Source organism: Sus scrofa, chromosome 18 (assembly GCF_000003025.6).
Source record: "Sus scrofa isolate TJ Tabasco breed Duroc chromosome 18, Sscrofa11.1, whole genome shotgun sequence".
Taxonomy (NCBI): Eukaryota; Metazoa; Chordata; class Mammalia; order Artiodactyla; family Suidae; genus Sus; species Sus scrofa.
In genome coordinates this window covers 3413182-3426838 of record NC_010460.4, presented here as the reverse complement: position 1 = coordinate 3426838, position 13657 = coordinate 3413182, and the positions used below count along the sequence as shown (strand labels likewise).

General features: G+C 40.1%; 1 protein-coding gene across 1 annotated transcript in view; it reads left to right on the top strand.

Annotated features, from left to right (window-relative positions):
• Window positions 1-13657, top strand: part of DPP6 (dipeptidyl peptidase like 6) — a 757367-nt gene that overhangs the window by 479007 nt on the left and 264703 nt on the right. Inside the window, 1 exon segment of the mRNA XM_021079151.1 lies at window positions 7972-8046. Coding sequence (XP_020934810.1) covers window positions 7972-8046 — 75 coding nt within the window.

Below are 13657 nucleotides of genomic sequence, written 5' to 3'. Positions count from 1 at the left end.
TAAAGTCAGAATAATGTTATGAAAAAAATTGTGTTATTGATAACTAAAGAGCCCCCAATAATGCCACATGTAAACTATACACCAATATCACTAGTGGGTATAAATGCAAAAATCACACATAACATATTGGCAAGTAGAGTTCAGTCATGTATCAAAAGTATGACGTGCTCTGAACAAGGAAGGTGTCATCATGACAACAGTTTTCAAATATCAAGAAATCCACCAACAAAAGCCATTCCAGCTGCAAAATAACAGAAAAATACTTAGGATTCTATCACAGGGTGCTGAAATGGCATCTGATAAAGTTTATCAACCACTGCTAATAAAAATCCCAGGTACGATAAGGATAAAAACTGTTTAAATATGACAAAGAGTATTTACAATGAATCAGCTAGCAGTGAAAACCATTCTAAATGGCAAACAGTAAAACCGTTTTCATTATAGTGAGGAAGGAATACCCAACAGCACTATTAATATTTAATGTATTTTTGTAGATCATGGGAAATATGGTGTAAAAAGCAAATCACATGATTGGAATCGGAATGAGGAAAAAAGTTGTATCTGTTGTTCTGATAACATAATTCTCTTGGAAAACCTAAAAGACAATAGTTAAAAAAAAAAAACTACTGTAATTAATAAGAAAATGTATTCCTGTGGCTGAACACAAAAATACGGAAATAAATCAGTAGCTCTCTCTTCATTAATATAAGTACCTAAAAGTGTAAATGGAGAAAATATTCCATTCATAACAAGAACAAAAACTATAAAAAGACCTACAATAAATCAAAGAATTGCAAATAGAATAAAGCAAACTATAAAATCTTGTTGAAGATTTGAAAAAAAAAAATTAGCTATAGTGTAATCTTAGGTGACCATACAATATTTAAAATGTTCCCTCTCTTAAAACTGGTACCAAACTTTAGCATAATCCTAATTAGGACATTGAAAAAAAATGTTGAACATTTGATAAAATATCTTAATTGAGAACAAACACTAGAATGTAACCACAGAAAGTTTAAAAATATATAGTAACACGTACTCCTTTAGCTGATAGTAAAATACATAATAAAGACATTGTACTAACTCATTAATAGTAATAACTAACACTAATAACTGATAATAGCTAATAGCACAAGGCGTTGTAATTACTTCATTGGATTTTCACATCAACCACGACGTTATCTCCAACTTGCAGAGGCACAGAGAAATTAAGAAAGTCTCTAAATTCCGCATAGAAAATGGTTTAAGCAGAGTATACGTCACAGTCTCTCTGAATCCAAAGGACAAGTTTAAAACCATCAGATTTTACATGGGAATAACATAGCAGTGAAAGACTAAAGAATTCAGAAGTGCGATTCACTATAAAGAGAACTCGATGAGTAGAAACACTGGGAGGGATGATGACATACTTAGAAAACAATACCAGCATAACTAACTCTTTATCTATACTACCAGGAAATAATCCCTCCTTCCACAAATATATGGAGTTAAATTCTAGTTGTGTTAAAGGTTTAAATGTCGAAAAGCCTCTATCATTTGGTTTAGTACAAAAGAGAATTTTTTTAAAAAAATAAGAAATCTAGAAGCTATTTCAAAAGATAGCCGTATTTAACTTGCTATAGAAGAGTTTTAAGTTTTAATATTAAGAAAGGCAAAATCGATAAACAAATAATGGACAATATTTGCAATCCATGTAACAAATAAAAGGCTGATACCTACAATCTACAAGGAGCTCTCCCAAATTGATCAGGAAAAGGCAAGTAATCTCATAGAGAATGGACAAAGTACTGCAGGAACATCCTTCTGAGACCAAGGCCTACTTTGCTTGGGAAATTGATCTTGGGTTCATAGTCTTGGTGCAAATGTTTAGGAAATGTGCCCTGTAGTTTTTGCATCCATTATTTGCACCTGGTGATAAGGTAGACAGCCTATAATTTTCAGAGCCACTGGGTGGTGTGGAGAGAAGAAACAAAAGACAAAATACACTTTTGAAGATATAGTGACTGATTTTTTACCACATTTGGTACAAATGTTCCATAAACCCTGACCATAATAAAGATAAATAAAACCACACCAATGCAAATTACACTGTAACTATCAAGTGTTGGAAACCATTGAAAATAGAACTCCTAGGAGTTCCCATCATGGCTCAGCAGAATCGAATCTGCCTAGTATCAGTGAAGACACAGATTCAATCCCTGGCCTTGAATGCTGGGTTAAGTATCCAGCACTGCTGTGAGCTGTGGTGTCAGTTGCAGATGGGCTTAGATACTATATTGCTGTGAGCTGTGGTGTAGGCTAGTGGCTACAGCTCCAATTCGACCCCTAGCCTGGGAACCTCCGTATGCTGCACGTGTGGCTCTAAAAAGACAAAAAAGAAAAAGAAAAATAGAACACCTTAATGGCAGTCAAAGCAAAGAGACCTTTGTATAGAAGAATAAACATTAGTGTGACAACAGAGTCTTCACCAGACACTATGCAAGCCAGAAGAAAGTGGAGTGACACCTTTAAGGTGCTGGGAGAAAAAGAAACTGTCAATGTAGAATTCTATATGCAGTCAAAGTATCTTTCAGAAATAACGATAAATAAAGAATTTGGAGATTAAACTCTAATTGAATTCATTGGCAGGGTACCTGCATGTTGAGAAATGTAAAGGACATTCTTTAGAATAAAAAAGCTCATAGCAGATGAAAAGGTGGATCTACATAATAGGGTGACAAGAGCTAGGAAGGATAAATATGGTCAGTGCATGGCTGGGCTTTGGATGGAAACAGGTAGAATGAATTAACTAATACTGAAAAAATGCATCCATCTTTTTATAAAAGGGTTCTCCAAATGTGAACTATGTCCACCTTCTTTTAACCTTATGTAAAATTTCGGAACTTTCTCTCCTACTCTAAAAATTGACATTAAAAATACCGTCATGTATACAGAAGATCTTGGGACATGTTATAACCTTCTCGAGTATGACACCTGGGGCAGAAAACTGATACAATATGACAGCAGTATAAAGACCAATTTCTTATGTCCCACGTTCATTGTGTCCACAAATTCTCTTTATTACTCCCAGAAGATTTCAGGATTCATTTTAAAAAGTAAGACCACATTATAAACTATGACATATATTTTAAATATAAAGATAAGCATTCCCATCGTGGTGCAGCGGAAATGAATCCAACTAGGAACCATGAGGTTGTGGGTTCCATCCCTGGCCTCGCTCAGTGGGTTAAGGATCCGGCATTGCCATGAGATATGGTGTAGGTTACAGACGCCTCTTGGATCCCACGTTGCTGTGGCTGTGGTGTAAGCCGGCAGTTACAGCTCCAAATCAACCCCTAGCCTGGGAACCTCCATATGTTGTGGGTGCAGCCCTAAAAAGACAATAAATAAATAAATACATAAATAAATAGAAAGACATTGGTTAAAATTAAGTAAAAGTGGAGTTCCCGTCCTGGCACAGCAGAAACGAATCCGACTAGGAACTGTGAGGTTGCTGGTTCGATCCCTGGCCTCGGTGGGTTAAGGATCCAGCGTTGCCATGATCTGTGGTGTAGGTCACAGACTCGGCTCAGATCATGAGTGGCTGTGGCTGTGGCATAGGCCGGCAGCAACAGCTCCATTTCGACCCCTAGCCTGGGAACCTCCATATGCCACGGGTGCGGCCCTAGAGAAGACAAAAGATAAAAAAAAAATTAAGTAAAAGTGGAAAGATATGTCATGCAAACAGTAACCAATATGAAGCTTGAATGGCTCCTTTAATAATCAGACAAAGGAGACTACAGAACAAGGAATACTACCAGAAACAAAAAGAAATATTTTGTAGTGATAGAGGAGTTCGTTTGTTAAGAAGGCATGAGAATCCCAAAGGTGTATTCAACTAGCAATAGAGCCACAGTCTTTGAAGCAACAATTGGTTGAGCAGAAAGCAGAAATGGACCAATCCACAATTATAGTTGGCAATTTCAGTGGTCCTCTCTGAGTAATGGATAGAACATGTAGGAGAAAAGCTTGGTGAGGAGACCAAAGTCCTTAAAACACTGTTGTGAGTTCCTGTCCTGGCTCAGGGGAAAGGAATCCGACTAGGATCCATGAGGTTGCGGGTTCGATCCCTGTCCTTGCTCAGTGGGTTAAGGATCCAGCATTGCCATGAGCTGTGGTGTAGGTCACAGATGCGGCTTGGATCTGGTGTGGCTGTGGCATAGGCCAGTGGCTACAGCTCCAGTTGGACCCCTCGCCTGGGAACTTCCATATGCCGTGAGTGCGGCCCTTAAAAAAAGACAAAAAAAAAAAAAAAAAAGAAGGAAAAGAGAAGACTATTAACCAATTGGCCTAACTGGCATTTGTAGATCACGCGACGACGCAAGGGCACAACACACATGCTTTCTGAGTGCACGTGGAATGTTTATCAAGGTAGATGGTAGTCTGGGCCTTTAAAATAGTCTCAATATATTTCAAAGGTTGGAACTTATACAAAGTATCTTCTCTAACAAATACAAAATTAAACTAGAATTCAGAAGCAGAAATATATCTAGAAAATACCCTGCTGATTATAAATTTAACAGCATACTTCTAAATAAAAAATTGGCCAAAGGAGAAATGAAGTGGAAATAAGACACTAGTTTGAAATGAATGAAAATAAAAATATGTGATATCGAAATTTATGGTACACAGCTAGGCAGTATTTACAGCTCTAAATGTTCATAGTATATCTAAGCTTTCACTAGAAAAAAAGGAAAAAGTAAACCTAAGTACACAAAAGAGAGATAATGGAAGAAATCAGCCCAGAAAATGAGAAAAAAATAAACACTATCCAAAGCTAGTTTTTGGAAGAGATTAATAAAATCAACCAAGAACAAAGGTAAAGGATGGAACAACCAATATCAGGAACAGAAGAGAGGCCTACAGACATTAAAAGGATAGTTGAAAATATTTTGAGCAGCCTTAGGTCAATAAATTTGACAACACAAATGAGGCATATAAATCTTTGAAAGACAAATTATCACAGTTCACTGAAAATGCAGCTAGGAAGCTGAATAGTCATATGTTGACATGAGAAAATCTAATCCATGGTTTAAAAACTCCATATATAGAAAATTCAAAGCCCAAATATTTTCTCTGCTGAATTCTACCAAACATTCAAGGAAAGCACAATACCGATTCTGCCCAAACTCATAGAACAAATAGAAGAGGAGGAGGAATAAATTCCCAAATCATGTATTAAACCAGCACTACTCTGAAATAAGAAAACAAAGATACTGCCAGAAAGAAAACCACAATTTCCCTAAGGAACACACGTTCAGAAGTCCTTAGTAAATTCATAGCAAATCCCATCTAGCGATATATAAAAATGGGTGATAGAATTTAGAATAGAATTTATCCAAATAGAATTTATCCCAGGAGTGCAAGTTTGGTTTAACACTGAAAAATCAAACAATGTATTTTACCACATTGGCAGACTTTGCAAATGCTAAACAACCTAATCATCTCTCAGTCGACACAGAAAAAGCAGTTGAGAAGGGTCAACAGTCCTTATAACATTCGACATTTATTGTAAAAACTCTGAGCAAACTGGAACTAGGTAAGAACATCCTCAGCCCCATTAAAGGCATCTATCAAAAGAAAAAATGGGAGTTCCCACTGTGGCTCATCGGAAATGAGTCTAACCAGTATCCATGAGGATGCAGGTTTGATCCCCATCCTTGCTCAGTGGGTTAAGGATCCGGCGTGGCCGTGAGCTGTGGTGTCGGTCGCAGATGTGGCTCGGATCTGGTGTGGCTGTGGCTGTGGTGTAGGCCGGCAGCTGTAGCTCCGATTCGACCCCTAGCCTGGGACTCCTACATTCCTTTATGCCAGGAATGTAGCCCTAAAAAAAAAAAAAAAAAAAAAAAAAAGATTAAAAGATCATCAATATGGCATTAAATAGTGAAGAGTGAATGCTTGTCTGAAAGATCAGGAAAAGGCGAGGCGTCCACTTTCATGCCTTCTCTGTGGCTTCATACTGACAGTTCTCTAGAGCATAATTAACAAATATAAAAAGAAGTGAAAAGCATCCAGTTAGGAAAGGAAGGAAAAAACCGTTGGGGGGGTAGATTATGTAGAAAATTCTAAGGAAATTTACCTGCCCCCCCCCAAATTCCCAGTAGCACAATTAATTAAATTTAACAAGGTTACAGAGCATAGGCTTAAAGTACTAAAATCAATTACATTTCTATATGTTAGCAATAAGCAACTGGATATTGAAATGAAGATACCCATGTATATTTCACATATACAAAACATCAATAATACTAAATACTTGGGGATACATTTAACAAAATCTGGGCAAGACTTATATGCTAGAAACTACAAAACATGGTTGAGAGAAATTAAAGTTGGTTTTTTTTTTTTAAAGGACTCCTTTCAAGGAGCTTACATGCTGATGAAGGAAACGGGAAATAACTACATACGTACATAAAAAATTACATAGAAATTTACCCTATAAAATAAATAACCATAGACACACCAGTATATGGGTATATGGGTATATGGGTGAGGATCCTTCTTACAGCATTGTGCGTTACGACAGCAAACTAGAAACACATCACAGGTGTCACTCACAGCCTCTGCATGTGCAAATTCGCCTTGTGCTAAAATGGATGTGTGAGCCCAAGTGAACGCTCAAGGTACTTTACAGTCAAGCTCGGACACGTGCAAAGTGGCAGAAGGGTGTCAGCTCTTATCCTGCAAAGAAGCATCCTTCTCGTGGTCTGTGTAGTGCCACATTCTTCACACACCTGTGCTCTTTGTTGGCAATTATGCTGTTTGAAATGGCCCCAAAGAATCACCCCGAAGTGCTGCCTTGTGTCCCAGAGAAGAAAAAGACTGTGAGATACCTCCCGGATCAAACACGGTGTGTAAAGTGAGCCTTGTTCGGGCCCAGGCTGTGGGGCTGTCAGCCATGCAGTCGGTGTTAATGAATCCGTAATATATATTCAGTAAAATGCCTCCAAACAAAAACACACTTAAGACGAGGTTCTGTGTTGATTGGTTGATAAAAATACTGTGACCAGAGGCTCACAGGAATGGAATTCTGCATTTCCCCTGGGAACAGTGTTGGTGGAGACTTTCTAGAACGTAACGACCAGGAGCAACAAGAATCTTAGGCAGCAACCCTCCAGTCAGGACTGAGTAGATGAAGATATATCCACATCATACAATTGTATATAAGCTTGAAAGAGCACTAATTCAGGCTACCCGAACTGTGAGTTATTGGTGCATGAGAAAACTAAGGTGAGAGTTGAGTAAGGTGACGTCACTTTTAGCTGTGGTTGTCCATCTGTTGCATGTGGTTGTGTGATCCTTTGAGTGGTACACCCCAAGCTGACAAGAGAGGGCTCTCTCCAGTGGGTGTGAGGGTCTGTACAGCAGTGTGAGTACATCAGAGAAGAGGAGTAAGTCGGAGCGAAACACAGCATTTTTGATGCTTTCACCTAAGTAAAATTACCTGCGTACTAGAAAGAAATTTGAAAGAAAAAATGTTAGCCCCCATACACTGACTTGTGAGCCAGCATCCATGATGGTGAAAAAGCAAGTTGCAGAGCCGTGTATGGGATGTGCTTCTCTTTTCGGAACAAATCTATCAAATACAAGCTTCTGCATATAAGAATGAGCAAAGGAAAAGATATAACGATACAGGGAGGTTGGGAGTCTCGTGGGAGACGGGTATTTGTTTTTGTATTTATTTCTGTTGATGTGTTCAGGTAGATACAAAATGTTATATTGACATTTGAAAAAAAAAACCTACAAATAAAATGTAAAATACTGTTAATTAACTGAACATTGTCCAGTGAACAAAAAAGGATGTAGCCATTTTTAATAGGCTTTTAGCAAGGTTGGAAAATGATACCAGCAGACACCATTAAACTACAAGATTTTGAGTTATCTGTAGTACTTTAAAATTTGTTCTTTTTTTTCTTTTTTTGATTCTTTTAGGAATCGCTAAGAGCCATCAGATATGAAATATCTCCGGATAGAGAATATGCTCTTTTTTCCTACAACGTGGAACCAGTGAGTACTACTCTTTTCTATCTATATATTTTTTTAAAAGCTTCTTTATTCCGGTACCTCATTAAGTATTTTTCCCCTGAATCTTCATTCCTGGTCATCTTTGACTCCTACAAGAAATAGTTGGTGGGTCCTGGGAGGGTCTCTTTATGTGCCACACTGCCACCTAGGGGAGAGGAAAGGTATGAACATCTTTTTGGCAGGGGGAAAAAAAAATCACTGCTTTTTAGAGCCTGTTTAGTAGGATTTTCTTAGTGAGGTGGTGAGAAGTTGTCTTTTTAATAGAGATTTTACTTCACCCTTTTGTGCAGTTACTTTTCTTGCCATTTTCTCACTTACGCCATAAATTTTATCCTGGGAACAAAAAGTGACTGCCAGGCTCCCCCTAAATTAAAATCAGGTGTTAATCATCTCTCAGCCGTCCTATATTCTAGAGAAGAGTTGAACTCTCACTTTCATTTTGTAGACCTGTTTTTAGCACTTCAAAGATGAGTTTCCCATCAAATTTTACCAGAATTGTCTATAAAATCTCACCCTAGGCTTTAGGTAGCAGGAAAGTGGGTCTTGTCTTTTTTTTCTTTTAACATACTAATATTTTATAATTCCTTTTGGTTCTTTATATGAGCAAGAAGGTGAAATGTCTGTGTATAAGTGAAATGGGTGTTCAGCTTATGATATGAGCCTCTTAGAACTGTGCCTCTGTGCAAAAGCGCATCATTTATTCTCTGGCAAATAAACTCTAGAATTCCACCACCTTTCCAGTTCTTTTGAGACCATTCTCATTAGGGTTTTGTGAAGCATCATAATTCAGGTCTGAGTAGCTCTTTGGTGAGTTTGAGAGGCTTCCTGGGGCCCGAAGCGGGCAGGCTTGTGGCTTTACATCCCAAGAGGGAAGCTGGGGTTGGCGTGGAGGTGCAACTCCAATTCTAGCAGTTTTAGAATATCTTTTAAAAGTTACCTGACAACTGGATTATTTGTTGGAGACAGCCGATTTGATTCAGATTTCAGGTGGAGATTTATTCTTCCAAACTTGGATCGTTTAAAATTCTCTATCTTCGATTTTCCATTTGCTCGTTTTTTAATGTCCGTTATGGAAAAGCTTTCATTTTCTTCCTCCCAATCCTTTGGAACAACTGGTCGCCTCTGTCTAGTCGATCAGGGAGGTCCGTGAACTTGACGTATGGAATGGCAGGTTTCAACCTTGGGATTCTGCACATCCTGCACCCAGCCCACGTGCCTCTAAGCATGATGTCCAGTTTCAACTCCTTTCACCACCCTGGGAAGCTACCAAAAAATGTCATCTCCACACCTAAGGAAGAGAAAAATGCCAGTAGATATTTGAAGGACTTTCCCAGGGATGAGGGTAATGGGTTTGTTCTGGGTTCTTCCAGGAAACACAACAGCTGAGTGAGAAAAGCATAAGACAGACAGATTTCAGGTCATCTTACTAGAGAATCTTTTAATAATGGGAGAATCCCAGCAGTGGGATGAGTCCCCTTGTTTGGGAACGAGCTTCCTGCTCCTAGAGCCTTCCAAGCAAAGTTTTATATTTGTTCTCAGACTCTTTTAGAAAAGATTCTCTTATCTGGAATATGGCAGTCTAAAGTGGACCCCTAGAGTTCTGTCCAGGATAGCATTCGCCAATATTCTTTTTCTCTCTCCCAAAGCTCCTCTTGAAGTGGTGCACTGGAATCCCATTGCACCTGATAACCTTTTTGGTAAAGACTCTTTTGCTAAATCTGAGTCTTCACCACATAGAACATTGGCTGTAAACGTGAATCTTGAACTAACCGTATCTGCCTATGTGGCACCTGCTGGCCTCTGGCGTAGACCTGTGTTCAGTTTGTTTTCTCCACTGCAGGAAATGTAAAAACTTGGCGTGGATCTGGCTAGACTTTAAACTGTAAAAAATGGTTTAAGTATATTAAGTTTAAATATGTGCTTTTTAAAAAAAAATATATCTGTACCGATGGATACTTTTAACTCGAATCAAAGAATTAACCGTTTATAATTTTGAAGTACTGAGAAGTTACTTTATATAGACTATCCAAGCAAGTAGTCTGTGCTTTTGGAGGAAAAAGTAAGAGGAAAGAGCTTGGAATTCTGCAGCAGAACTCGGAGTTTACTCTTTGGAAAAGTTTCCTAATTGGATAAACTACAATGTCGATATTTTTAGAGTATCCCTTTTCAACGGAAGAACCTAGATCCATAATTCTCAGCAACGTGGAAATAGAGCACCAACCGAGGCAGCAATTTGTGCCAAAGAGATCTATTATCTTACCTAGTGGAGCTTGCAATATTATCAACTAGGTGCTACTGTGAGTAGAACAGCCAAGTGCTTAAACCAAAGGGATTTGGCCTCATTGGTGGATTGGGGGATATAGGTTCTGTGACGTGGAACTTCAGCTGGGATCTGACAGCCCTTGGGCAGCAGCGTGCATGAGGAGGAGGAAGTAGGGAGAAGTTGAGCCTTCCAGAGAAGGGAGAGGGCGGAGGGGTCTTGCGTTGTTTATGGGTTTGGTTTGGGGATTATTGACTTTCCGGCGACGCTGGGACATTGAACAGGAGATTCCAAGTGACTAACTGGAAAGATGGGTGTGATGCTTGTAAACAAAGTCTGGGATGGAGAGCAATCTTAGGGTCCTCGTCTCAAAGGCGGAAAATAAAGCCTTGGGGTAGATAAAGTCATCTGCAGGGAGAGTTATATGAAATACTTGAAAAGTGAAGAAGGCTTAAGACTGAGTCTTGAGGAGAGTCAATGTATTATGAAGGTTATAGAGCAGAAATCTTCTAGGGAGTAAGAAAAGGGGAAAATGCAATGAAGCATCTCACTCTGTATAGAAAGAAGAGAAAGTGGTCCTAAGAGAAGGAAGTAGTCCCCTAGGCGTTAGGGTACCTGGCCCTGACCTTGAACCTCTTCTCAACCCCACTCTTTCCAGGTGATCTTATTCTTTCTGCAGCTTGAAATCCCATCCCTAGGATTTGGAATTCCTGGTTGTATTCCTATCCCAGGCCTTTCCTCTGAGCTCCAGGGTGGATGCTGTTACAGGATGTGTTATTGGCTTGGTCGCTGTCCTAACCCACTGTCCCTAGAACCTTTGGGACTTGGTGTTGAGGTGTGTGCGTCTCAGAGCTCTCTGCTGGGGAAGTAAGAGAGGATGCATCGATGCTTCGGCTTCTGCTCTCTGTTGGTGACGGGGCCCAAGGAGCGTCCACACCCCCATACTTCTGGGTTTTGAACGTTTGAGCCCAAGTGGCTCCGTGGCTCTTCCCCAGGCCGGATGTAAGGTCCTGTCCAGTTAGTTGCACCAGCGCGACACTGGCTGAAGCCTGCGTGTGGTCAACCACCTGGGCAGTGGGCTTGAGAAGAAGGGGTGTCTGAGGGCTGTCCGTGCAGGAGGGGTGGGGAGAGAATCAGTAAACAAGGACAGATCTTTTATGAGTCTGGATTCAAATAAGACGGAGGGAGAGACTTTTAATTTCTATAATAGATAATTGCATATTTCTTCTTCTCATTTATTCAGACTAGGTGCAATGTTGCACCATTTCCCAGTTATTTTACAAAAACTGGTTTTATTTGCCCACTTTTACATGGTCAGCTGCTCAAAGAGAAGGGAGGTCTTTTTATCTCTCGTGTACCCCCACCCCAGCCCAGGACTACCCGTGTATGTTTGGTGCTGAGCAAACATGCGTGGGGCCTTATCTTCTCTCTGAACTTCTGAGCTCTGGATCAAGAGCCACAGTGACTCGATGGACTTTCCGTCCTTGAAATGTTGTCAAATATACGAAAAGATAAAATTATGTCATGAAAGGAGGAGACCCTATTTGTGAAACATTGTAACCACCTTCCATGTTTGTTCTGGAAATGTAAGATCAGGCTAATTAACATACCTTTGTTTCCTCCTAAACTCTCCTCATTTTACTAAATCTGTAACCTAGCTAACATTTCTGAACATCCACAGATTAACTAATTTTATCTGTGTGTTTTATTAATGGCCTCAATAGTACCCTCTTTTTTTTTTTTAGTCTTTTAGGGCCATCCCCATGGCATATGGAGGTTCCCAGGCTAGGGGTTGAATCAGAGCTACAGCCGCCAGCCTGTGCCAGAGCCACAGCCACACAAGATCCAAGCCATGTCTGCAGCCTACACCACAGCTCATGGCAACACCAGATCCTTAACCCACTGATCGAGGCCAGGGATCGAACCCATGTCCTCATGGATGCTAGTTGGGTTTGTTACCACTGAGCCACGATGGGAAGTCCATTAGTAGCCTTTTAAAAAATTTAAAAAGCTCTCCATTAGATTTGAGAAAGAGTAAACCCAAGCACACTTCTCCATTTTCCAGGTCCTATAGGTCCATCAATGGTCTGGAATTGGAAAATAATAAACAATATCATGCTTTTATTTATGGGGTCTCAGGCTGTTGTTCACAAAACGTTTCTTTATACCATCTCATTTCTTCTCAAAAGACCATTCCTGCCTCGAAGAGCCAGATTTCCTGTTATTTTGTTTGTGTTATGAACAGCTTCATAACATTTTTCAGTGGGTAGCTTCTGAAGGGTTCTAACTAGGGTAGACATTGGAGGGGGGAGAGTAATTTCTTACTTTTAATTTGAGAATTACCTTAACTAAATTATACAAACGGGGTAAACTTCCTTAAAACAAGAATAATCTAACTAGAGCAGCCAGCCATGTGCCTTCATATTGCGGTAAATTTGGCAAAAGTGAAGATTCCAAAACTCTTTGGGAAGAGGAAAGAAATTAAACTGTCATATCGTAGATCCTTGAAGATACTAATATATTTTATGATTTTCAAAGAAGAAAGAGGAGTTCCTGTCGTGGCTCAGCAGAAAGAAATCTGAGCAGCATCCATGAGGACGCAGGTTCAGTCCCTGGCCTCACTCAGTGGGTTAAGGATCCGGCATTGCCAGGAGCTGTGGCGTCCGTGGCAGATGTAGCTCAGATCCCGCGTTGCTGTGGCTGTGACGTAGGCCGGCAGCTATAGCTCCAATTAGACTCCTAGCCTGGGAACCTCCATATGCCGCAGGTGCAGCCCTAAGAAAACAAAAACAGAAAGGAAAAAGAAATTATATCTGAAATATATTCTTCCTTAGAGATTATTTTCTGAAAGAGCCAGTGAATATTTGTGAAGAATTTCATTGTAATGTTTAAAGTTCATTGGAGTGGTTGTTCTTAAAGCCAAAAGAACATTGTTCTGATCCAGATAAAATCTTGTCCAAAATTTGATCTAAATATAACACCCGGCAATCACCAGCATGGTTGTGGATGGGCTTCTGTCCCTTGTGGCCACTGGGTTTCTCATGGGCTGTTGGCCAGAGACTGTCCCCAGGTCCTTGCACCAGGGGGCTCACTTTGGGTCAGTCAGCTCCACGGGGAGACGTTTGATCCATCAGAGCATCAGGGAAGAAGAGCCCAGACGGGGCAAAGGATGGAGGCCACAGTGAACGCCGGGCGGGGGGTGGTCGGGAGCCATTCCAGAAGCTTCCGATGACACCGTCAGTAAGGAAGTCCTGTTCCTTATCAGTGTGGCCCTGAATGAGCCCACGATCTGCTGCAAGGACTCGAGAGACCTCCTTCGGATGACACATTCCT